Source organism: Cyrtonyx montezumae, unplaced genomic scaffold, assembly GCF_038088225.1.
Source record: "Cyrtonyx montezumae isolate F1298 unplaced genomic scaffold, pur_monq_1.0 scaffold_8, whole genome shotgun sequence".
NCBI lineage: Eukaryota > Metazoa > Chordata > Aves > Galliformes > Odontophoridae > Cyrtonyx > Cyrtonyx montezumae.
In genome coordinates this window covers 44,492,718-44,519,385 of record NW_027072089.1, presented here as the reverse complement: position 1 = coordinate 44,519,385, position 26,668 = coordinate 44,492,718, and the positions used below count along the sequence as shown (strand labels likewise).

General features: G+C 40.6%; 1 protein-coding gene across 4 annotated transcripts; it reads right to left on the bottom strand.

Moving 5' to 3' along the window:
* Nucleotides 1-673: 673 nt before the first annotated feature.
* On the bottom strand, nucleotides 674-26,668 carry ESCO1 (establishment of sister chromatid cohesion N-acetyltransferase 1). Of its 4 annotated transcripts, none has more exons than XM_065753589.1 (12): nucleotides 26,586-26,668; nucleotides 23,973-24,076; nucleotides 23,564-23,777; nucleotides 21,676-23,038; nucleotides 21,173-21,284; nucleotides 19,906-19,975; nucleotides 18,256-18,370; nucleotides 11,766-11,897; nucleotides 4,396-4,485; nucleotides 3,159-3,302; nucleotides 2,700-2,887; nucleotides 674-1,500 (listed from the first exon to the last, which is right to left on the bottom strand). In XM_065753589.1, the coding sequence occupies exons 3-12, from the start codon at nucleotides 23,773-23,775 to the stop codon at nucleotides 1,353-1,355; spliced, it is 2,574 nt and encodes an 857-aa protein (XP_065609661.1). In that variant the 5' UTR covers nucleotides 23,776-23,777; nucleotides 23,973-24,076; nucleotides 26,586-26,668; the 3' UTR covers nucleotides 674-1,352. The 4 variants fall into 4 exon arrangements, with proteins under 4 accessions (XP_065609661.1, XP_065609662.1, XP_065609663.1 ...); XM_065753590.1 differs by having other exon boundaries at nucleotides 23,579-23,777; XM_065753591.1 differs by lacking the exon at nucleotides 11,766-11,897.

Below are 26,668 nucleotides of genomic sequence, written 5' to 3'. Positions count from 1 at the left end.
CAGTGCAGTCGTGCTGGAGGACAGTGTCAGCACATGGGCCTTCCTTTAACAAGTAATAGTAAACCTCTTTCCTTCACTCCCACCTGCACAGACACGAGGAGGGATGGAAGCTCTGGGAAAGGGGATGGGGGGGCTCTACCTTACCTTGCCTGTGCATTTGTGGAAAGGAGCCCCTTGGCTGACAGCTGGATTAGTGCTGTTCCACACTGAGTTTAAACCTCACCACCATGGCCGTGCCTATGAATGTATTACACTGACCAGCGTGATACTTTACCTGTAGATGTTACTGTCTATTCACAGGTTAAATTTGAATGTAAACTAAGATTTAAAGAATCGTATTCAGATGCTGTTTTTTGCTTAACTTATGTAATTGCTTTTTGTGACTTTTGGAAGAGGGTTAAAACGTTGCTTTTCCTCGTGTAAAGATTTCATAACCAAAACCTTGGTGAATTTAGCTTCACTATAGGCAGTCTACCTCATGTTATTGTTTATGAACCGAAACTGGCTCACCTTGTGGCGGTGGTATGTTTATAATGTGCTTTCATTAAATTGGAATATATTAAGTTACCATTTAAGACCGCTTCTGTTGTGACATGGGCTCCGAAGCCCGGCTCAGAACCGCCAGCGCTGCGCTCCTCTTCCATGTGCGGACGCATGAACGCACACTCGGTATCAAAGCAGAGTAACTTTAAAAAAAGCTATCAAGAATTTTATTTCCCGACTATCTACATTATGTACAGATCAAGAAAGGCCACAGCAGTTTTTCAACATACAAACCCTTTAAAAGAGGAGAGCTTTAGGAGGGAGTGACAAGTACCAAAGTGAAGTCCACTAACAGAGGCATATACTCAGTACAGTACGTGAGGGAACAGGAAGAGCACGCCGCTCCCGCCATTCGCACCGCCCCTTTACTCTACGACTGAGCTGGGGCTGAAGGGCGTTGGATAGTGCTTGGGGCCAGGGCTATGGCAGCAGAAAGGTGCAGCCAGCGCTCACCAGCACCGGTATATCACCACGTTAAGAACTTCAGCGCGTACTCATCAGTGAGACTATAGTCTTTGCATTAGTTTACAGTCCACTATGAACAATTTTCTGCTGCATGTAAACATGACTAACTAGATAAAATACAATCAAACTTTTGTAAAAGTTAATAAAATATCTCTTTTTAAAAAAACAAAGTTAGCCTATTACTGCATTGTTTACAGTTGTAATAAAATAGTACAACCTTTCGGTTGCTACCAGTCCTGAGTTCACGATAAGAAAAATGGCCCTGGCTTCTGCGTAAGGTCCGTCCCCGATCCCTCCATCCCGGCAGAAGTGTCCCAGTACGAGCGGAATTCCTTCGGGAGCAGCTAAGCCTGGTGCTGCCCGTTGAGGAAGTTGTACACCAGGAACTGGCCGGTGCCGCAGTACTGCGTCGCAAACAGTTTGCCATCGGGAGTAGGGTCTGAGAACGCAATTTCTTCTTTACTTAAATATGAGCCGTAGATGAAGTTGCTCCTGTTTAAAAGAGAGGAAAAAAAAAAGTGACTTACGAATCATCTCACGTTGTTCCCTGAGCATGCTGTCAGGCCACAGATCATCAGTTAAGAGGTGGGATGCTCCAAAGATGGAAGCCTCATTCTCTCTGAGCTGGCTGTCTCTTTTCAAATGGCAAAAGGAGGCCCTCGTTCTGGGAGCATTTTCCTCTTTTAGAAGAAGTGGTTCTATGGGGGCAATTGCTTCCGAGCAGCAGCGAGCTCACTTTCAGAGATTTAACTATCCAACCAGCAGGCACTAGGAACTGAAACGGAAGCTACCAGCAATGCACGGTGCTCACAGAGGGGTCTGATGATGCCCAGTTTGAAATAAAATACATCTGACATTTTGGATAAGAGCACAGCTTGGATTAATTTGGAACATCTGAAAACACGGCCTTAACACACTGCCTAAGCTTTAAATAATAAATTACGTGAAAAGGAAGATTCAATTTGTTTACTTTATTATGAAAATATTTTATGCATTCTATTTGTACCTGAAGAAGCAAGGAAATAGTCATGGACACCACTGTACTTTTCTGGATGGCTACGTGAGCAAATTCAGAACACAGAAAAAGGTGAGATGCGACGTTTTTAACATTTGCTTTAACAGCAGTGTGAACATTTGAGTCCTTTTGCATATTGAGCACAGTATTCAGTTGAATCTACTCTTCAGGAGCTACTAAAGCCCCATGGGAATTGAAAATCTGAGAATCAAAAAAGGAAGCATCATTGCAGTGCAGCTGTAAGCCACTGAGTGGGCTATAACACATAGTTCTGTGTTCTGTCTTCTTGTTTCCCCCTTCCTACCTCTGAGGAATGGGTGTTTGGCCATTGGGTCACAGTCTTAACTGGATCACGGTCCTTAACACTTGGACCTCGAACACTCGGACCAAGGACAGTCTGATTTCCTTCACTTCACTTGACTTGGGAATTTACCCAAGCCCACCTGCAGGCCACTAAGCCAGCTCATCACAACTCTTAGATAAAGACCCCCGTTAAACACAAGATCCTGCAGAATGCTGATGTCAGTTACTGAACCTGTCAGCTGCACTCACGTCTATAATTCCCAGTTATCACAGGAAACTTAAAAATCCAAGCCTGAAGCACAAGGTAATGCAAGGACATCTCAGATTAAGTTCTAAATAAGCCTTACAACCAAGGAAACATCTTTAATGTTACCTAAGACACTCTATCATCCGAGAAGCAATCTTCTTCCGACGCATCATGCTGAACACCCATATTCGACTGATCCCACAGATAGCAGGCTCCGGGGAGGTTGAGCAGCACCACGCTTTCTGTCTTTCAAATATGACTTTTTCATTCTCTGAACTAATTTCTGGAACCTTCTCTTCTATCACTCTGTAGCCCTACAGAGGACATCAAAACATTTGTTACTTTATAACAGCATGGTTATGGAGTAAATTAATTCTTGCCTGTCTTAGCTCACCGTCAACTCTACAAAAATGAATAGCCACATTTCAGGATGATCCAACACCAGAAACCTTCCCCTCTCCTCCCCTGGAATCAGCTCAATGGCCAGGCTTGAATTCAAAGCCAATTCTGTAGTTTTGGAATGTGAAGAATGCAGCTACCGAGCACCAGCCCTTACAGACTGCCTTTCTCCAGTTCATCACTTACCCACTGGATGTGCTCTGCAATTAAACAGCCAATAACTTTTTTGTCATTAGAAATAAAAAGAAGAGTTTTTGTTCTCGAGTAACACATGAGCGGAGCTTGCTGAAATCCCAAGTCATTGTCTACCATTTCTCTAATTTCTTCAACCTGTCAAAATAAGTTTAAATGTTATATAAGAAAGATATGTATAAATACACATTTTTGCAAGCGTTCGTAAAAATTACAGGTTTACAGAAACATGTTAAAGCATCCAGAACTCTGAAAGCTATTCCAGAAGTAAGGATTATCCTAAGGAACATGCAACACAAGTCCACGTAACTGCTTCTTGAATAATACTTGGCTGAAATAGGCAGAGTAGACATCTCTGCATCAGCTTTCATTAAGTCCAAGCTTCAGCTGCTAAGGGCTAACAGAACATAGGTTATCAAAGCATGGACTCTGATACTTTACCCAGTAGATGAGGTCTATGGCAAAGCACAGAAATGAGGTGGCCTCCCCAGGAGGTGCATTAAAAAGCACAAGCTGCTTTGATGCACACTGCAGTACACACAACATGGGAAATAATGATGTCACTAACATATAAAGTTAGTGGCATTCCAATGAGAATTATGTACAAGTTGTCTGCTCTGAAGAGCAGCTTGCACTCATGAACTGAAACTGTGCTACAGGGATCCTGTTGGACATTGAGGGAAAAATTCCCACGTTATGGACAGTGAAGTACTGCGATGAAGTCTGAAGAAGTTATACAAAAAGGCCCAAACAAACTAAAAGCCCACAGCAATGAAAGTATTAGGAAGTTATCAGATGCAGCATAACTGGAGCTAATCCTGCTCTGGACATGAGAATTGAAGAGATGGCTTTGAGGCCACTAACTCTGTTTTAAGCCAAGGATCATCCAAAGAACGGTGCAGGCATTTGTGCTGTGAATTAACGTCAGTACATCTGTTTAAACACAGCAGGAAATTTCAGTTACACGGAATATCTGGCAGGCATAGAGCAAATCTGTTACAGACAATGAGAGCACCAGTTGGCTGAAGCCGTTCCTGGCCGGGCCCCCGCCCAGCCCAGCCCCTCCTCCCCATGAAGACCACGTGCTGAGCTGCGTGGATAAGGTTGTAGAGCTATGGCAGCTCTGAGTGCAGCCTCAAATGCTGCCACCTAAGCTTACTAACTCTACGTCGCCATTGCTCGTATTAAAATATCACAGTAAGATACCCAAGTCCAGTCCTTTTCGCCGTACCTTTTTAAGTGCATACTTTGGGTCATCAGGAAGAACCATTATAATCCTCCCGTCAGGATATTCAGCCAAAATTCTCTCTTTTTTCCATCCCTAAATAAAACAAACATTTATCTAAACCAGATACAAGATGCACTTTTACCAACAGAAATTGCATATCATCAGTCTAGACACTGAACTTAGGCAGCGACCTGCAACTACTTAGCAGCTGTTGTGCTAGCGAAGGAAACTTCAGCTAGCGGCTTAAAACAAGCACAAGAGATATAACAGGATCTTATTCATTGCAGAATACAACAGCCTAACTACAGCTAGAAATGATTTATGAAAGCGTCTCGTTTCCCAACCAGACATTTTCCCCCAAGGACTGCAGTGCAAACTGAATTTTTAAATGGAAGTAGCAAACTCGGCCCACACAACTCATCTCCTCACCTACATCGTATTTATTTTCCAGAGTCCAGTGAACGGAAAAAGGCCTACGGTTTATGGAAAGATTTCTTTTTAACATAGTTACCTCCACAAATACACACTCAGTTTTAAAGTTTGGCATGCGAAAGACCTCCAGGAGGTTCTAAGTGAACTGATTGGCATGCAGTTGCCCAAAATGTAAGGAATAGTTTATTTTGTTACTGATCATAACTAATAAAGCCACAAGAAGGATACTAGAAAAAAATTTTTATAACTACCTTCTAAGAATCTAATGGGGAAGGAGGCTACGTTGTGTGTATCTGAAGTATAAACATACTCAAAAAAATAGAGGTAATTAACTCTTCTTCAGATCCACACTCGTGGTGAATAATGAGCAGTACCTGCATGGAAAAAAACAAAACAAAAAAGCCACTTAAATCTAGTAAGATGGGACTGGTAGATATCAGAAATCAAGTTGCTTTGACGGGACCTACGACACGGAATGCAGAAGTAACCTCAGCCACGGGAGAGGCTGAGCGACAGGTCTTACCCAAAGCAACTTTAAATAAAAAAGCCTTTGAAGAAACAACAGCGATGGAGCAATTCTCATTGAAATCCGTAACTTTCCACAAAATAATATTCAGCTAAAGACCAAGCAATGAAATTTGGCACCGAATGAATGCCGTACACGCTACCACAAAAAAAAGGAAGTGACGAACTTTGTTGTTGTAACACTTGACCTGCATCTCAGATCGCTCGTGCCGGTTTCAATCCCTCGCCCCAAACACGATGTGATGAGAGTAACTTCAGGAGGAGCTCCCCTGCTTGCCAGTAGTCCTGCAGCTATTGAGGCCCAAGTGTCGCAGCAGCAGCGACACACATACCGTTCAGATCCCGCCTGCCTCCCTGCTGTGGGGTGCCTGTGCCAGATACCAACACAACTGTTCGTATTTGGATTCACTGTGTGGTCTGAACGTGGTTCAGGGAAGCAAACAAGTGCCATTTGTAGGACTGGTGTGCGCTTTGAGACTGCTGGAAAAGGTGGACAAAAAATGTGGGCGAGGCTTTTTGCTCTCTAACCTCAGACAAGAAGAGCTTCTCATAACCTATGCTAAACCACCTCTGAGCATCACTCAACAGCTGAACAGCCCTGTACGGCACCCACAGTGTTGCAGGGCCCATGCAGAAAATCCCACTTGACACTTAAAGCTCAGGTACTCTGTTATCCTAACAGGCAGGTATTGCCAACAAAATAAAATCTGTTCACAAACATTTTCTGCTATCACCACGTCGCTGTCATATGTTAATCAACAGCCTGTAAGCGGAAGGCTAAACAGAATTCAGTAAAAATACAATCACTGTAAAGATAAAATTGCTCCCTAACATTCAGAATTCATTACCGTTAACCTATTAATTTCTTACATGATTAGCACTACATAGGAACTAACAGCATTCACAGGAAATCCTAAATGTAAGTGTTTTGGAATTGATGCTGAAATGTAGCTCTTAGATGAAGTTCTCCAAAAGCTTTCTTCAGCAAACACCGAGCTCATCTAAGTTTTTTAGTTCACTCGGTTTACATTACAGAAGACACATTAAAGCCCTTTGTTACTGATGCACGAAATTTTAGTTGTATCTGTGTGAAATGCACAGAGCTGCACCTGCTCCCTCAGCATCCTTAGTTTTCAGTCTTAGGAAGGAAGGAACCGTGCTTCCTCTAGAACAGACTGATGGAAATCACGCACAAGATTGCTCACTGAAATAGGACTGCACTGCAGGCAGAGGGCTGCAACGTATTACCACAGTAAGAAACAAAAGCCAGCTGTCTGCAGTGTGTTTTACAATATTCTACTATAATGTCAGAAAATGCTTTTCCCTTCCCTTCTAATTGACATTACTGTAGGACACTAAGATTCACTACAGCACAAGATGCCCTAGCATTCTCCTACATCGCTTGTGATGAGCTGAATGAAAAGGGAAGCTCTTGTTCCCACCAGGATGTGTGTTCTGCAAAGGCCTGGGGTAGAAGCATGTGATGACACCACTCCTCCCTGACACTGGAAGCCTTTGCTCAACAGCAGACAACCTACATGAGTAGCTGTAGTGCAGCACATACAACCTCATCACCACAGCTAGGCAGTCAAGTGCTGCACAGAGTCCCACTGATGCATACTAACAGTAGCAATGCTCTCTTCCCTTCCATGTTGTGGCTATTTACCCTACAGGGACTCACAATGTTTTGAAAATGTGCCTTGATAATCTACCTGATATTTAATGATGTCTCAAGCTATTTGATAACTTTACCATCCAGTTCAAACAAGACTGAAGATTGCTTGTGCTTCCTTATTCAAGTACAACAGCAATAAAATTACATAAGAAAGAGACCAGAGAAAGGACAACACAGAAGAGCAGCTGCTAGTCCATCACAACAAAGTGATACAGACACAATAAATACAACTACAGTGTGCAGCTCTCTGCTCTCACTGGGTATGCGTATAACAAGGTAAACACAGTTGGAAAGATGGCTCCCATAGCCCTGTATCTCAAGTGTTCTGTGCTCAGTTCTACACACAAAATGTTCTGCTCGGAGTTTGACATTCACTATCTGACACAGATTTGCTTTCAAAAACATACTTTGGAAAACACTATGTTTTCCAAATGCTTCCTGCACATTTCCTCATGTTTTAGAAGTTCTTAGGTAAGGATACAAAGTATGACAGCAAACCCGATATTGTTCTACATCTGTCGGTGCTGGCTTGACTACATGCTGTATTTCACAAGTGAACACACGCAGATCACAGCTAGTGATCTATTTTTTTCACACATTTTTTCCCCCAAAACAACTGAGTCGGAGAGGGAAATGTGGTTAATACTGTATAATTCTTCATTCACTGAGAAAAGCATTGGTGGAATTATCCCGAATAATCAAGTTTAGTATGGAGTGACGACAGTTTGCAGCAGAGAAACTGGCCACGTGCATTCTTCTTCCTGCCTCTTTCATCAGCTCACAGATAACTCAGCCTCTCCCTCCTCCAAGCCTAACATGGAGGAGGAGGTTTTGATGCTTTAAGATCAGTGGATGCAGCTGTTCTCACAAACTATGGGAATTACAGAAGATTGCTAATGGTAAGAACTTACTTTGTGATATTATGTTTTATTTTGCATAGATGGATCAATTTTGGAATTCATGCAAATCAAGAGAAGCAAGAAATCTTTTTAAGATGACACGAAGTTGATCATCATCTTTGAACCTGACAGTCTGTTAACTTCAGGTTCCAGGAAGCTGGTTGTTAACGATCTGAAAATCCTAAGAACCTCACAGACAAGCTTGGATGCTGTTACAGTAGAATACTCGTTTAAAACTTAGGCAGATTTGACATCAGCCTGAGCAACAGCTCCTTCTGCTTTCTTGAGCTCTTAACTGAGAGAATGAACTAGGAATACAAACACTGCATTAACTGTAGTCACAGCATGCAACCAAACCCATGGGCATTTCCTAGCTTAAATATTTATCTTTGAAATATTAAAACCTCATTAAAAATAATGTTTCTCTCTTAAAAAAAAAACCCACAATGCTGCTGAAACATTGAATTGATAATACGTGGTGACACAGAGATAGCTAGATGTTTGCCTTCTTAAAACTGAAACTGAATCACATACCCATCCTCCAGTCTAACGCTGAAGCAAACCACTGATGTGTGCATTATCACACAAGGCAAGCACAAAGCACATGCTAGAATGGGGTATTTTTCAGGACGTTTTCAGATGTCTGAAACCAGAAGGATAGAGAGACATTCCTATGCTGGTCGGCAGCAACAGACTGCATAGTACCTGCTATACTACATAGCTACAGACTACATAGCACTCTGCTCCTGTTCAGTACTGTCCTTGACCACCTTACCATCTTGCTTTTTCAGTTCACACGCTTCTTTTTAACACCAACCATCACTCTTCAGGAAACCCACATCAGCCCTTGCCAATCTTCTGTTCCCAAATCTGGAAGATACCACTGCACTTGACAAATTCTCTCTCTTTCCACATAAGGCCCGCAACTTCCTTGTTGTCTCTGTTAGTCATCAGTGACTAAGTGAGTCCCAGTGCCATCTCCTCACCAGGCTGTCCTACCTTTGAGGACATCACGGAACTTGTAGAGATATCTAAAAACAAATTCTTTACTAAAGGTAATAAAATAATCTTTAAAAAAATACGTTCTGTTGAAGACATTAAATAACTTAGCATTTATATGCAGACTGTCTTCTGGCTACTTGGTACTTAGAAGAAAAGCAAAAAAAACCCACAAAGCAGCTGCATGAATGTGGGCAAGGCACTAACAATAGAAAAATAGTTGATTTTCACAGCTCACAGTAACAGAAGCCCTCCGTCATATACACACAGCCTTCTTTTTGTGTGGGATTAATCATCAACAGAACTACCAAGCATGTAACAAGAGACACTCAACAGGGAGAAAGGCTGAGAATCATAGAATGGTTTGGGTTGGAAGGGACCTTTAAGATCACCTAGTTCCAACCCCCTGCTATAGGCAGGGACCACTTCCTCTAGACCAGGTGGCTCACAGCCTTGAGTGCTTCCAGGGAGGGGGCACCCATAACCCTTCTGGGCAACCTGTTCCAGTGTCTCACCACCCTCACAGTAAAGAATTTCTTCCTAATATCTAGTCTAAATCTACCCTCGTCCAGTTTAAAGGTGTCTCCCTTAGTTCTGTCACTACACGCCCTTATAAAAAGTCCCTCCCCAGCTCTGCTGTAGGCCTCCCTTCAGGAACTGGAAAAGTCACCTTAAGGAAAGTCACCTCAAGTCAGATAGGGACTGTATCGCGTGGGATGGAGAATGTTAATAACGGGAAACAAAGATGCTCCTAAAATGTTTTAAAACAACAGCCTCCAAATAATAATAGCATCACATGTTAACTATATAAAGCCAACATTTGGAGAGCTAATAAAGTAAGATCCAAGGTCACCAGGGTTGAACTTAGATCTTCTCAGAAATGTTCTAACTGCATGATGGCACCATCCTTTCTGTCAGGGAAAGGGACTTAGTTATAGTTAGGTTCAGTACAATAACTACACAGAAGTCTTTAGAAACCAAGCACATCTCCTCCAAATCATCCTTCCAGAAATCCCCACGAGAAACCTCCTAGCAAAAGCAGGATAACAAGCAAGCATTCTTCTGGTATCTGGGCAACAAAGAATTAGTAAGCAGAGACTTAGTGTACTAACTCACTGGCAAGAAGGCTTATCTACAGTTCTAATTATTTTCCAAGAAGAGGTGAAGGCGTTTTGGTCATGAACATCACCACTCTACAATCAACAAACCACCAACTACGGTCACACGATTAGTTCTAGAGACGCATCTACTTAGCAAGGCAGAAATGAGTCAGTCATATTTTTATGAGGAAAAAAGCCAGAGGGGAGTCTGATGAGGAAAAAAGACTCAGGAGCCTCCTTCCTTTGCATCTTACTCTACAGTCTCTGTTAAAGAATACCCAGCTACATCATCACTCTGTAGTCATTTGTCATGAAATGTAACTGAAGCCCTACCATTTCAGAAATATAAATGTTTACTGAACTAACGATGCCAACTACTTGCTTAATTACAAATAGTGTAAAGCTTTAAAAAAGATGTCCAGCAGCAGAGGGAACAGTAGGTATGCTTTCAACTTGAGGTAAACTCTCCCTAAATTTAGCTATTTACAACTGCTTTAAGGCAGTCCACTCTTTCAGTTTTTATACACTCGTAAAAACATTCAGCTCTTTCAGTCTCTGAAATATTTGATTCCAGACTTCAGTGCAGCTTCCTATCACCATGTGAGCCTAGCAGCTTTAAATGTCTGCTGAATGCATATGCCAGCTTCTGCTCAAAACAACTAATGCTTTCTTATCTTTACATCTCTGGTAACACTTAAGACCTTAAAATTCTTGGGAATACAGTGGAGAAGACAAATAGGAGTACAATGAGAAAACATTTCTGCCCAGTCTCATCCTACAAGGTAGCTACTGCATAGCAGAAGAAATCTTTTAAGATGTCTGCATTGCTCAACAAAAACTAACCAAGAGCACAACAAGTACCAGAACTATTTACCAGGCAGTTTCAAACACTAGCTATGAAGATATATTTTTATATTTACAAATCATGGGATAAATTGAGCTTGAGATTTAAAAGCAGCCCATATTGCCATTTGGTACATACATGAAATGAATTGGTGGCCTCAGTTCAGTTATCCTGGAGGTCTTATCTACTCGAGTGTAGAGTACTGAAGGTAACATGTGTGATAAAGAAAACAGACTTTGGTGATTCTGTTCTGGATTTCAGACATGTGAACAGATATTTCCTAGAGGTCATGTAATATCAGCTACTGAGAAATAGCTGATTTTACAGAGTCGGAAAAATTTTCTATCTCAGTTTGAACATGAGATGCTTAGCTATAGCACACAGAACAAACCTACTGAATGACAGCTGAAATTTGTCCTTATAAATTACAATTTCACTATAAATTTGGTAAGGTTTCAAAACACTATGATGCTATATCAACTGGACTGCGACGCAGTCTCGTCTTCAATTACACATAATTAAGAAGAAACAATTTAGAAGTCATCTAACATTACACAATTACAAAACCAGATCTGTTCCTGGCAATTAGTCCAACCACTGCAAGCACAAACTTGTACTAAGCACTTTCAAAACAGTGACACTACTTTGTCTTCCTAGCACCACAATGTCCCCCCCTCCCACAACTAAGGAACTGCAGAAAAAGAGTATAATGGCAATGCAACATCACTGTCCTACTGAAGGCCTTTATAAGTGACATATAGACTGTCTACAATGGCTTTTGAAACCATTTATTTCCAAAGGTGGATTCGTGGCCTCTTGTGATATTAATCTAGTCAAACACGACAACGTAGTATGAATTTTAACTAGTACACAGCAAGCAAAAGATAATATTTTCTTACCACATATTTTACAGCACTTATGAACTGGTTATGAAAGAGCAGGTGTTGGGTTTCATCCTCTGGATTTGATGCAGTGTAAAGCATTCCACAAATATTACAAGAAATTGCACCAAATCTCTTCTGTCCTGCATCCTATTGAAGAAAAAGTAAACAAGGGGAAAAAAAAAAGCCACGTCAATTCCAAGCGTAAAAAATACAACAGAGCTTCCATCTCATCAGATACGCCCTTTATAACAGCAAAACTGATCTTCTATACACACCCAAGAAAGAAACTAAAATTGTACAGTTTTTCTTTGTGCTGGCCCCCAACTCTACAACCAACCATTTTCAAATTAAAAGCACCGCTCAGTGCGTATTGCTTTGTGATTTATTCATCTAGGGGGTGTTATTAAGCTGGAAACATGCACAGATTGAGCAGTCAGTGCTTAATAAGGAACACAGCATCAGGTGTGGAGAGTGCTCTTCATAAAGAGTGAAACAATATCACTTAGACTGAAGTCTAGCAAAACAAGAAGTCTTAAATTATGGTTAATGCTCCAGCGCAATTTTCTGTAACTACATCTGAAAATTGTGTTTAAGAAAGCAGCAGTAAACATCACTTTTAATCCATTTTAACATATATAACATCTAACAGAGTAATTACATGCTCTGAGACATAGATACTCTATAAGCAAAAGATGAGTTTGTGTGGGTTTTTTTTTAACTGATATTTTCATACAAATCAAACGTACACAATTTGCCAGGAAATACATGACCTGAATTTGTTTTCTAACAGCCAATATGTTCACAGCCAAAAGGTCTGCTTTACAGCCTAAAGCATGTGGCTACACTACACAAGTGTTTATTAGCTACTTCTTACTCCTTCCACCTTCAAAGATATTTTTAAGCGAGTCTGAGAGCTGCACACCAGCTCAGTTCTCCGTACAAGAGCAGCTTATTTCAAGCAGTCATTAGAGAAGTCTAGTAGGTGTCATGAAGGTATCGGTTTCTTTCCAAGAAGAGACCACAGGTACAACTGCTTTGGTCACGCAGATCCAGAGCTGAAGTGAACTTCAGAGCTGAAAGAGTACACGCATGGAAGTCAGCCAGAAGAAAGAAGCTGAATGTGACGTGGTGCACCAGTTGATGCACTCGTATCGTGCACAGAGAGACCAACAGGACTACACTGCTTCAATGAAGGAAAAAGAGAGATGCATCCTGAGGCTAGATGCACAAAGTCAGGGAAAGATGAAGTTTCTAAAGGTGTAAAAACTGAATCTGACACATTTTATTCTACCTGCAGACTTCCCTTGAGGAAGCGACATAGTACAAATGAAGGTCCCTTGTCTGGTCACCAAAGTGTGCTCAAGGGTTTATCCAGGAGAGAAGAGAAAAGGCAGTTCAGCAGGAAAGATGCACAGTGACTGTCCTAAAATGAACCAACTGAGCCAAACTTAATTTCTAGCTTGAGGATGGAAAACATACCCCCGTGTCTAGGGTATGGTAAGTGAAGAGCGGGAGTGTACCTCTACTCCAAGAGGTGCTTTGAGTACACTAAAAAAAAAAAATTAGAAAATCTGTTACATAAAGTAACTCTTAAAATATTATTACTGCAATGTCTCATGAAACCATTTCTGTTCAACTTACTGAGAAATTAAAGGTGTTTAAACCAAAAGAGCTATTCATTCACCAACCAAAAATCTCAAGCCAAAATCAAACAAAAAATAAAACTCCATGTAGGATGCCATCAACAACAAGAGGCAGAAAATCCTCACAGATGCCGAGCTCCTTAGCAAGTCCCATTGCATGCTGTAAATACGCATGCTGTTTTGGCACTATGGCCATATTTTATAGTTTGTCTTTCTTAGATGTTGCCAGTATCATTTCAACATGCACTCAGTTTCTTCAGTGTATGACACACACACACACACACACACACACACACACACACAGGTTAATGCTATAAATCTGCTATGTGAACATCAGAAAAACACATTATAGTATCTACAGCATTCCTTTGAACTCCGTAGCCTCGACAAATGCTGGCTGCATTTTTTTTTTAAGCAAATACCCAGCAGTGTTCTGAGGGTAATAACAGTGATAGCCTTTTTTTATAATGGAAAGAGTGTTTCAGACACACGCTGCAGGACATAATGCTTCAAGGGAGGCAAAGAAAAAAGCTTTGTAAACCCCTATAATACAAAACTAGGACACAGAAAATAAAGTCAGGAGTTATGAAGAAGGTATTTCGCACTTCAAGAAAACATCTAGAGAATCTGGCTATTTTTAACCTTGCACCACTGCAAAAGCAAAAGGGGAAAGGGCATGCATCAAGAGATAAAAAGCGTCCCCAAACAATAACGCTGCGTTCAAGGTCACCAGTACTCCATAACAGGAGGACAAATGAACCAACCAACATTATGCGCCACACTTGAGAGTAAATAAAACCCTTAAAAACTGAGATGTGGGGAATTAACAAAGCAAAACAACACAAACCCACGGAAATAAACAAAAACCAACGTGCTTTTGCAATCTAATTACAGTATTTATTTCTTTATCTTGCTTTAACTTCAAATTGATGGGCTTCAATCTTGTCAGCCAACATCAGATCCTAGAGACACTGGACAATAAATATACTAATGACTATTGTAGGGAACCTGATTTAGAAGGGGGGCTGGACTCAATGCGTCCCTTGAGGTCCCTTCCAAGCCCTGCAATTCTGATTCTGCGACTTGCCAGACCTAGAAAATTGAGTCAGATTGGACTCTCAGAGCTCAAAGAGAGGGTTTATCAGAGCAGCATATAAGAAACTGTGGGGTTACAGGAAGAAAAATGAGTTTTATTCTACATAAATCTCAATTTTCTAATCAGTAACAATAAAGAACAGGAATACTTTTACTTCCAAATGAGATTATGCAAGTGTAGATGGCAGTTAAGCACTCCTGATATATCAGGCAATCCTCATTAATAAAAGTAAAGGATATGTGAGATCCACTGATTTTTTAGGCTAACTGTAACTGAACATTGCATCAATGCTGTCTCGTTGTCCAGAAGGATTTCTTACATCTGTGTTAGACAGAAAGAAAAGTCTTACCAATATCTTCTTTGAGAAGATGCATGTCTGCTGATCCTCCATATGTGGAATAGGGAGCCCTGCAAGCAAAAAAGGCATTTGGTGCCTCTGTAGGAGATGAAAAGGGGCCTTTTTTATTCTTCCCTCTCTCTTCAGGCACAGATTATGTCACCTCTTTCTTTATTACCTAGCATGTGTTAGAGCAAGATTATTTTTTCCCCTCTCATCTTTTCATAGAGCAAAAAATAAAACCCAGCCATAAAACAGGCAGGCTGGAAAGGAAATACAATGGAGAGGAACAGGAAGGAACAACACAAAGATTTTTGGGCTCCCCACAGCAAATGAAAACATCAAAGAATGCCATTTCAACAAAAGATGCATTCAAGACAGAAGCTGATGGGAGGATCCCCCTGGATGGGAGGATCAGAAGACAAGACCTATCTCAGAAACAAGTTTTACTCGGAAATGAACTGAGGTGTACGGCATTTACAACAACAGCAACAAGAAAATAAGTATCAGTGATACTCATCTTTCTGAAGAGAAATCTTAGCCAACTTAGAACTTTCAGAACTGTGATGTGTCTGTTTTTTTGTAATATATTCAAGAAAATGCAAAATGAAATCTCCTCACCAGTCATGAGTTCGAGCAACATGAAAAAATACAAAGTTAAAAACCAAATCTGCACAATCCATTCTCAATCCATGTAAGAGCACAACTCAAGTAGCCTTTATGCTTGAATTCACTTATCAGCTTGCAGCTAACCTTAGTGAACACTTCAAAACTCTCAGGACAAATGATGCTGAACACACACCACCTGGATTTGCTAAAGAAGGCAAGGCTTTGCTGGTGGAGCAGCAATGGGAAGGGATGACAATGAGAGAAGATGACCATTGCAGCCGAAGAGGGGCAGAGCTTTCTCAAGGGGTGAGATTTACACGAGAGGTAAAGGAGAGCCACTTCTCTCTTAACTCAGCTCCTTTCCCAGACGTTCATACAGTAACCACTGACTTGCTCTTACTGGGACTGTAGGAAAGAGACAGCACATATTTAATGAGAACAACACAATATTGACCCAGAATCATTCTCCAGTTCTTCAGAGAAACTGCCAACTGGACTGCTCCAGTTTTACGAAGAAATCTGCAATTTGAAGTGCTTGTTGTGCAAGTTTCTTCAAGCTCATGAGAAATCACTTCTACACTTATGTTATTGTTTCCATCAAGGATTGTACTGGCTCAGATCTTAAGAAAGGCAGAAGAATCTCTGTAATGCTATATATTTTTTTATCATCTCAGTGATAAGTTTTTACTGTTCAATCATTGCAAACGTTCTTCCCTAAAATCAGTGACTATGATTTTCAACAGACTAGCTTTATTTGCAGAGGAACATCGTCCCCTTACTTATCAATATGTACTTCTTAATTTCTTTTAAAAAGATTCTATACATGAAGAGGGACTGGAGTGACATGTATCCAAAAGGTCAGATCTCACAGATCTCCAACTCCACACCTCTCAGGTATTTAAAGTAAAATGAAGGGTGAGTTAAAAGTTCCTTGCTCCAAATGAAAGCAGGATTTCCCCTATTTGCTCAAATTAAAGAATGAGACTCCTTCGCTGTTGTTAACAGGATCATTACAGAAGCACATAAGCATCTTTGAAACCATCTCCAAAAACCAAACACCAAAAAACCACCCCTGTAAGAACAACAAAACCCAATTCATAGAGCCAATTCCCCCCAGTTCTCTCAGAGCTGTTCAACCATTTAGAATGAACATTTAAGAAATTCACCACGGATTTGCAAAAACAGAACTATTACCTTCAAAAAGTACCATACATACTTTATTAGATGTCTTCAATTCCACTCTTTTGAGTATTTGCATGAGTTAAGCCTGTACTTCAGAGGCCCATTTAGCAATTCTTTCACCCCCAGATGTTAGCACCAACTATTTCTGACATAACTTTGCCTTGTCTCCACAGTAAGTAATGTCAGTTTTACATGGTAGCATAACAAATATTTGAGATCCTCAGTATGTTTTGATAATGCTGACCGAATACTGGAGTATTACCTTCCCCAATCCTCTCCTGGTAAAGCAAACTATGGGCATTATCAAAACGTTCTTTCAAGAGGACAAAAAAAAGACTACACCAAACTCAATTAAATTGAAGTGAATGAGGTTTGCATAAAGCGTTAAAACATATTAAGATATTACAAAGCTGCTGCTTGCAACTAAGCAGCGTATTTTGTTTTTAAATGTGCATTTTTCAGAAATACTTACAGAAAACAAGAACTAAATCTCTTATTTTTCCTAGTGTTCTTCAGAGGTGACCATTCTTTACCATCAAAAATTTTGCTGGGTTAAATAACTTACAACTTTTACTTGAATAGCTGGCGGAAAATACCCTAACCCTACTCTCCTCAGTAGCTAAACAGCAAGTTATTTCTTCTTGTCAAAGGTACTAAGCAACTGATCAGTCACATTCTTTTACTGCAAAACTAATATATAAAATACACCATAATGATGAGGAATACTCTACAGTTCTTTCTCTATAGCTATTTAATCACTCACTTTAACTTTATAGGTAAAATGACTTTTCAAAGAAGCAATAACCAAACTCTTTAAGTAAATGTTAGCTATTGTTCATAATATATCATTTTATATCATTTATCATTCTGTGACTAGGCATTCAAGCATCTATATGGGTATCATTTAGGCAAATCAAGGATATACTTATCAAATCACTTCTTAGGAGCTCTGCTTTTGAAATATTAAAGTATTCACAGTTCAGCTGGTTAAATTTTGGTTAATATTTTTCTACATATAATCCCTGCCTTACATGAAAAATACTGCAATTTAGTCAGAACACCAATGCTACTTGAGAAGGGTAATTTCATTAAGAAGCATCCCACAGAGTCCTTCCTAACACTCTGGCTTCCCAGATCTTGATTTCCCAAGGTTTCTCTGAGGTACTATGGTGAAAATCAAGTGTGTCCACAGAAAAATTAAAAAAACACATTTGTACCAAGACAAAAAGTTTGTCTCAGAACTTCATATACTTGAATGATGCAGAAATAATTCATACTGATTTTGCACACATCTACTAGATGCAAATCCCCCTATGCATCTGAAGTATTAAGAAACTTGAGTTTTTGCATGTAAGCAAATGCATGTTCATTATCCCTAAAGCAAATGGATTTCTACTGAGTAGTCAGTCTTTTCGAAGCAGCAGAATTTTTCCAACAAGAGTCAGTTTTAAAGTCTCTTTGCTACCACTTCCTCTAAAAATACCAAACGACGATTTAGCAAGGGTTCCATTTTCACGAATCATTTACAACAGCAATAGCAGTGAGGATTTTTAGACTTGCTCTTAAGAACACAGCAGTCCTAATTCAAAAGAAATTGGTTTGAGAAACTATAAGCCTTACTAAAAGGGCATTACTTACTATAATCAGTTGCTTATCGCAGTCTTTTCCTGCTTCTTTTAGCTTTTGAATATGTTCCTCGGATGGTAGCAAGTTACTGCACTTTGATGTTAATGCAGGATTTGTCACTGGAACCCTAGAAGTACAAATATATTTCATGTTAAAAAGAGACTGCTCATACCTGTCATTCCAGATACTTAAAACCACTGTGATTAGTATAACTAAACTTTAGAAATACGCAAATGTAAATTTCAAACTCCAAAACACAGCCCTATAAATGTTAGCTTGCAAACCAGATGGAAAAGTGGGGAAAATAAGAGGACTAACTAGAAATACAGTTTGTGACTAAACCAATTACAAGGTTGGTTTTGGTGGTTTTTTTAGCAGTGAAAAAAAGGTGGAACTTATCATCAGGTAGGACAGGCTGCTCACATCTATTAACAGAACTGAGAAATCTTCAGAGCACGAAGGATGGTGCCTAACACTATTCATTTCCCACACAAGATTCAGACATCTAGTTTTAGGTATCACACATCAGGCTGCTGGAGGAAACCCTGTAAATACTGCCACCAATTCCAGACTGCTATATAAAACAGATAATATAAATCTCTCAAACGCAATTCAGACTTACTGCTGTCAGTGAGGAGGGAAGGGGAGAGGGGACGTAAGGAATAAATAGATTACAGTTGCTGCAGTATTCTCACTCAGTTTAAGTCTCTCATTGTCATACCCAAAATCTTCATTAACTAGTTACTTGAAGGGTTGCATTTCCCTCTGTAACCTTTTCTTACAAAGCTTTGGTGCTTTATGAGTAAGGGAGCTACGCTGTAGCTTATACATATTAATCCTGCATTATAGCAGGATACCAAAGGCAGAATGATGGTTTAAACCTAGGACAAATGACAGCAACACGGAAATCAGGCTAAGAAAGCTCTCAGGACGTATATATCCACATAACAGTAAGGCAATATTGCTACTATGGCTAAAAATGTAATAAACTTGAGTAAATGCCAAAAAAGCTCTTTAACAGTTAAGAACGAACACCTTCCTTTGACTAGACTTACATCTACATTAACACTTCCTGAGAAATTCCACAGTAGTGGGGTTTAGCAAGTTCAAAAGCGTTGGTTAGTCAGAACTGTTAATGTGGCCCCAGAGGGAGAATTGAAAATTGAATCATCTTTTGTCGTTGTTACCAACATAGATAGAAGTAGCAATTTCTTAACCACTGTGCCAACTATACTGCTGTTCAAGATTTCAGGGATTAAGAAATTAATTTTTTTAGTACGTCATAAAACTACAGTAAAAAAGCTGTAAGTCTACATGATCTCAGCATTACTTATCAAGTCTCAGTTCGAACCTTGTAGTAACAACATTCATTTTCTATATAGCAGCCGACCTTCTAAAAGCACTGAACTTTAGTTGTACAGAAATCATAAGAAAATTTCAAATTAAGTCCTCTTTTCCCTACCTATAAAGAACAAACATACTTATAAAGACTGAAGTCTAATATTATTTATAAACTGAAGTCTATTTTTATTTAAAAAAAAAAAAACCAAGAAACTAGTCATTTTAAATTGGAAGTTGAGGCTAGGGGAACAGCCTTGTAATAACAACTGTTGTAACCCTAAGAAAGGTTACTGTCATTTCATAACGTATGAAATACTATACCTGTTCTCAGTTTCAGAAGTTTGATTTGTAGATGAACTGTGTGTCAACTGCTTGGGAGCCAAACCTACAACTAATCAAAGATTGTCATTTCATTAGAAAGCTGTTAGCTACAAAGGAAGCCTGAACTACATAGCATTGTTTTTTCTTTCTCCTAAACACTTATTAAAAGTCATTAAGTGCAATTTGCTCATAACCAATAAAGAGATGCAACTTTTGAGGCAGTAATCAAGTGTTTCACTTAAAAAACATGCAATTTCCTTTAACACTTTCTGGGCAGCTCTGCATAGCAGCTTGCCCATCTGCTAAGCATGGGCAGTGGTGAAACTACACCGGAGTTTATAGCATTAGAATCAGAGAGTACACTTCAGGTGACAGCATTTATAACACTGAAGAAGCAATTCAGAATAGATAGAAAAAGAAAAAAACATTTTCACATTCTCTTACAGGAAAGAGTACTTAGCTCTACAAAAATACCCTGAAATAGTAGTAAAATTCTAACTGTTTAGTGGAGCAAAATCATTAAACAGTGCTCTCAAGACCAGATTTTCAAACAAAATGAAACCCTATCAAATCAAGAATTGAAGAACACAAAACAAAAAGACGAACAACTTCAAGGGGAATGTCAATGGAAAGCTAGGCTAGTGATCCACAAAAGGTATTTCTTAGCCAAACATAATTGAGCTAAAATCTTTACATCATGCTCATCATAAGGTGTGACAAACAGAACTCACAGGCTGAAAAGACAAATATACATAATAAAATGGGAGAGCAATTACACAATTCCTAACGTGGTCAAGATTAAGTACAACAAACTAGAAGAAAGAAATACAGATACCTATGCAAAGGAAGTGGTAACCAATAGAGGATTCCCTAACAAAAAGAGATCCAAAAGAAGAATCCAATTGAAAAAACTGAAGGTTCATTAATTTATTACACGGAAAATGTTGTCTTTTGTGCTTGCTTATTCCTAAGCTGTCGCTTCATTTATGCTGAAATGAAGCACACTGAAGCATAAAACACAAAGAAGTACCAGAAGTAGAGCTGGGATGAAAAACAGATTCTACTTTTCACTTCAGAATCCTCAGATAAAACCACATTTGCTGTTACTAATGTGGTTATCAGTGTAAGGTGCAAAGATGCATTAAAACCTTCAGTGAACTGATCCAGTTCTGGAAGTCTGGCTCTGTGAAACATCCCTCTGGAAGGGAGACTATTACTTCCATGCAGCTGATTAGAAAAAGAAGAAAAATTATTAGTAAGCAATTACCTTGTGGATCGCTTTCTCCGGGTTCTTTTTTTATCTGTTTTGATGGTTTAGGAGCAGTAAGAAGCTTCACTGGAGAGCTTTCTGGACTTGATTCCAAATGTAATTCAAAGTTCTAAATAAAACATGGAAGATGAGACTTAAATTAAAAAAGCAAACAACTATTTAAAGTCTCTAATATATTACCAGAACCACTCAGTATTAACACCTTGAATACAGCACTAGCTTTACTATTTCAACCTTATTTTAAGCAGACAAAATACAATAGCAGGAAATTTTAACCATCAACATTTAGTTGGCTAAGGAACTCAGGAGAAGAAACAGATCAATTTTCCAGTTTACTGTCATTTCATCTACAACACATCAGTAGCAGGACCTGTAACACGTCTGAAACATTGTTCCTGTAAAATAAAGTCATTACCAAAACAAACCTGAGCAGGGCATTCTCAGAAAACAAAAGATTCAGAACAGCCTCCCCACCACACACTGCAACTAAAATGACTTACCTCATCAGGTTGTGGCTCAGAGAAATGTTTCGTCAAATTATGCAACAAACCATTTTCCACACCTCTTTTCGTGGGCTGTTTCATTTCTAACGCCACTTCTTTACTTGCAGCTCTTTCACATGAAGGGTCTGATTTATCCTGCACACAAGCTGCACTTTCATTCTCAGAAAGTCTTGTCACAGGCAGCTGGCCTTCAGCCTTAGAATGTCGTGCTTCTGTAGCTATCTGACTTGCCTCTAAAACTTCAGGGAAACTTTTTAACAAAGGAAGCTTGGGGGCATTTGCAGAATTTAAGTTAGTTTGCTTCATGTTATTAGCTTTCAGTAACTTAATGTTGGTCCATTTAGAGTTTTTGTTTGAGGAGTTACTTCTACCATTCAAAGTACACTTGACAGGCATTCCTTTTTTGCTAGGGAAGAAACGTTTGCACTGAGTACTTTGATCAGGTTCTTTCTGAGTAAGCATTTCACTTTGTTGCAGCTGTATTTCAGCATGTTTTTCTTCTTCTGTTTTACAACACTCAGCATTAGGGGAATCTTTTTTCACCTCCACTGTATCTGACTCAATTTCACCCGCAATTTCTTCACAAAGTTCAAGGATGCTTACCCTCTTGGATTTCACATCGCTCTCAGGTTGATCAGCTCCTTTTGTTTCACTTACAGATGGCTGCAAAACCTTGTTTGGTTTTATACTGCTTTTTATGTTCTGGTGCACTTGTTGCTTTTCCTTAGTTACTGTCTTAGAATTTGGCTTCGGAGAATCTGCTTTCGCTTTCTTTGTGCTGCTAGGAATTGGAGACACGGAGTCTTTTTGGTGTTTCTTAGCTCCCTCAAGGCTGTCATCAGGACACGATGACTCTTGAACTTTGTGTTGAAGGCTTTTTGAATTATCATTTTTCTTGTCTGCCTTACACTTCTTCTCTTTCGCAGAGCTGGTCACTTGTACATGTGTTCCTTTATCTTCTTTTGCATTGTTTGACTTTATTTTGGTGTTTCTCTGTTCTGTTTTCTCTCCAGCAGGTTTAAGCACTTTTGCAGCATTGTGAGCAGGTCTTTTTGCCTGACTACTCTGTTTCACATCCGAAGCTTTTTCTTCTTTAATTCCTCTGCTGCGAAGGGATCTCCCGGGTTCTTCCACCTGTGTTAGCTGCTGCAGTCTCTGTGATCTCCTTGCACCAGGCTCACTTGGAGCAGTTACACATTTTGCCTTAGGAATTTCTTGCACAGATTTTTTCTCCTCTTTACTTTTTGTAGACTTAGGCTGCTGTTGGACCTTTTTGTCTGGTACTGTTTTACTATTAGAGTTGAACCCTGATGACCTTGTAGTCATGCGCGTTCCTAGTTCAGATTCATTTGCGTTGACACTAAAATATTCAAATAATTATTTTTCAGCATCCAGAAAATCAAATTTGTCATAAAAAAAATGTCATACTCCTACAACGTTTGTGTCTGGTTCATTGTTTTTTTTCCTTCCTTTAAAATACCAAATTATACATCTTTAATGGTTTTAAAATCATATTACCTAGAATCTTTCTTAAGAGACATTATTTCTACCTGGTTACTCTTAAGTGCAGTGCTCAGCGCTGTTTATGGATTGCAAGAGTGAACCACGAACTCCACACGAATGCCTTTCAACATTCCTAGCAGACTTTAATTGTTGACATTTGTAGCTTTTAAATGAAGCATCAACTTTATTTTCCCTTCAGAACCCTGGAGGAGCCCTCTGGATTTCAGGACACTAAAACAGTAGAAGTTATCAAAATGATTTGAAGGAGACTGTCCCACTAGTATTATTTAAATATTTTAACTATCTCTAAGTCCAACTCACTCTCTTTATCTCGTTTCTGCACTAATTCAGTCTAGGAAGAAAAGACAGAATAATTACTTACTGTTTTGTCACTGACCTGTTTGATTTGACAGAGGTTTTGAGTACAGTTGTCTCCTGCACTGCGCACTGATTAGAGTTTGATTTATTTGAGACATGTTTTGCATCTGACACCTCTTTTTCCTTCTTTGCGGACGATGGTCTGCTGTTCTTGTCCAGCTTGGGACGTTTAGCAGAAGGCTCTACTAACGTAGACTTCCTTTTCTGAGCTGCCATTTCTGTAAAACACAACATATGATTCAGCTTTTAGAGTCTTTGTCAGCTGTTACAATATAATCAAAGCCTTGCCCCTTTTACAAAATAAAGTAACTGATGTGCACTCATCCTTTAAGAGCCAGGCCATGGCTGGTTCTTAAATTCAGAGAACAAATCATCAAAGCAATCTCAAATCAAATTACATTTATTTTACTTACAGGTTTTTACAAGAGGCAATCTATGTTTAGGCCAAAGTAACTTATCACGGTGTGCCAAGAGCATTCCTCACGTATATGCTTACAAACAAGACGTTTCATGACACCTATGAAAAACACAAAATGTTCACAAAGCACTTAGATCAAGTCAGCAATTCATTATGTTTCTTCTCAGACTCTGAATTCAATATTGCTAACTTTTTCCAACCCTTGAAACAATGCTTACAATTTCTTTGATATTCAATTTAAAAAATAAGCAGACAAAAATTTCAGCTTTTATTTACACATCTGGAAATGTTGGGGATCTTGCTGTCTTACATTCTCAATGCCTACCTGTGCAACTTGGGCTAGGGAGCTGCTCTGGCAGGGGATTGGACTAGATGATCTCTAGAGGTCCCTTCCAACCCCTACAATTCAGTGATTCTGTGGTAGATATAGTACATATATTTGAAGTTTCCTGGCCTTTTACATTTTTCCAGAAAATAGTAACGTGCTCTTTTTTCATAGCCCCCAGAGAAGTGGGCCTCCTCTTAACCCTGTGCATCCCATCAACAGCAAATCAATCCATTAAATTCTAAGTTTTGTATCTGCTACAATAGAACTTTAAGGACATGAGCAACTGTCTACAATTTCTCTATCTAATACCAATTATGGTAGAGTTCAGAGACAGAAAGCCTAGGAAGCAGCATTTTTGAGACGTTTGCCCTGGGCATTAGAGAAGATGATGTCTCCTGAAACAATATTAAAGATACAGCAGTTAATAAGCACTAGAGTCAGTGAAGCCATCCCAGGCTCTTTACATGAGCACCTTCTGCAGCTTTTAAGTTCTCATATCCAAAGGTACTGTTTTAAGAAATAATCCTTCAGTAAAGATATAATCATCTCTCTAAAAAACCGAGTTAGTTGGAAGATGCAATGCTCAGAACTCCCCTATCACCTTCTTAGGTCATGATTTATCCATTAATTTTTGCTAAGGGCAGCCTGACAAATTTCCAGAAGCAAATTCTAATAGTTTTCAAGTATTAACTCAGCCGATGTAAAATCTGACAGATCTTACAGTCAAACAGGAACTTCACAATTACCAGCTATACAACACCGGTCAGATTTCATTTCAGCACAACTACAGTCAGCCTTCCAGCACTGATAAACAAATGCTTTTCTCTAGCAACTTGAAAGGCACTGACATTAAGCAACTTTTAACAACCATTCATTATCCAAAAAGAAAACAGCTGTATATCCTTTCCAATATTTCACACTTAACAATTGTCATTTTCACTTACCCACTCTCTTGTGGGGACATCTCTAAACACACAAGATGAACGATGCTCAAATTCAAACAGACACTAATGCTGTTTTCTGACTTTCTTGTTTAAAGATGCCATCTGACCAGTGACTTATATTTGAAGTGGTATTTAAAGAATATACACAGGGAAAAAAATAATCTAATAGCACTTCTCATATTGCAGTATTCTCATATTGATTCTTATCCAGGTTGGATGGGGCCCTCAGCAGTCTGATCTAGTGGTTGGCAACCACACCAATGGGAGGGGCTGGAGCTTGATGGTCCCTTCCAACCCAAGCCATTCTATGATTCTATTTCCATGCCTCTCCCTGAGAAGCAGAAAATAGAGCCTTGCTAATAGCGAATGTGCTCTGTGACACATAAAAAACCAACAGTTTTCCACTCCTCAAAGATTACCAGTCAAGAGATGCAGTACAGCCAGTCCCCACTTGCACTCGGCATGAAACCACCAGGCGTAATGGCCAAACGAGGCTGGGTGCCACATACCCCGTGCAGACAGCCAGACCTTCCTGCTGCTTTCCAGCCACGCTGAGCCACAGGACAGGGCATGCTCAAAGGAGACTTTCAAGATCAAAACAGAAACTGCGATCCTTCCCTCGCCGGTACCGTTTCTCAGGGCACTGACAAATCACCCTCCTTCCACAAAGAGCTCCGGCTTCTTAGCAACCAATCCCTCCCTCCTCACGCTGTTGGCAGCTGGGCAAGGACCTGTCAGCTCTTCAGCTCCTGCCCTGAAGAAGTCCCTCTGGTACAAAGCCAGGTTAGGGGTAGAAGGAAAAGCGTTCAAGAAACGCGAGAACAAACTATGCAACGAGCAAAGCTTTCGGCGCACCAAGCAGAGCCCAGCAGTGCCCGCACCGCCCCAAGGCAGGAGCGAACCCTCGGGTTCTGCCGGGCGGGGAGGGGGGGAGACGGACACGACACCTGCCTGGCAGGGCTGGGCTGGCACACGGACCTCAGAAGTCCAGAGGAAGGCCGAGGGAAGGCCTCGCTGCGGGCCCGGTGCCGCCCCGCGGCCGCACAGCTGCCGGAGCGGGACCTGCCGCACCCCGTAGCCGGACGTACCCCGCGGGGCGAGGTGGGGCCCGAGCGAAACGGCCGCGCGCGGCCCGGCCCGACGGCGCCCGCTCGCCCCCGCCGCGATCGCGGTGCTCGGCGGCAGGCCCGGGCCGGGGCGGCAGGCCCGAGGCGGGGAGAGGGCACGGCTCGGAGGAGCGCCGCGCGGAGCCTACGAGAGCTGCCGGCAAGCGGCAGCCGGCGCCCGAGGGCGGGAGCGACCGCAGGTCCGCCCGCCGTCCGCGCAGCCCGCTTACCTCGCGCCGGGACACGGACGTGCGGCGGCGCTCAGCCGCCTGCCTCACCGGGCTGCCAGCTGCGGGAGCGGGGCGGGGGGAGG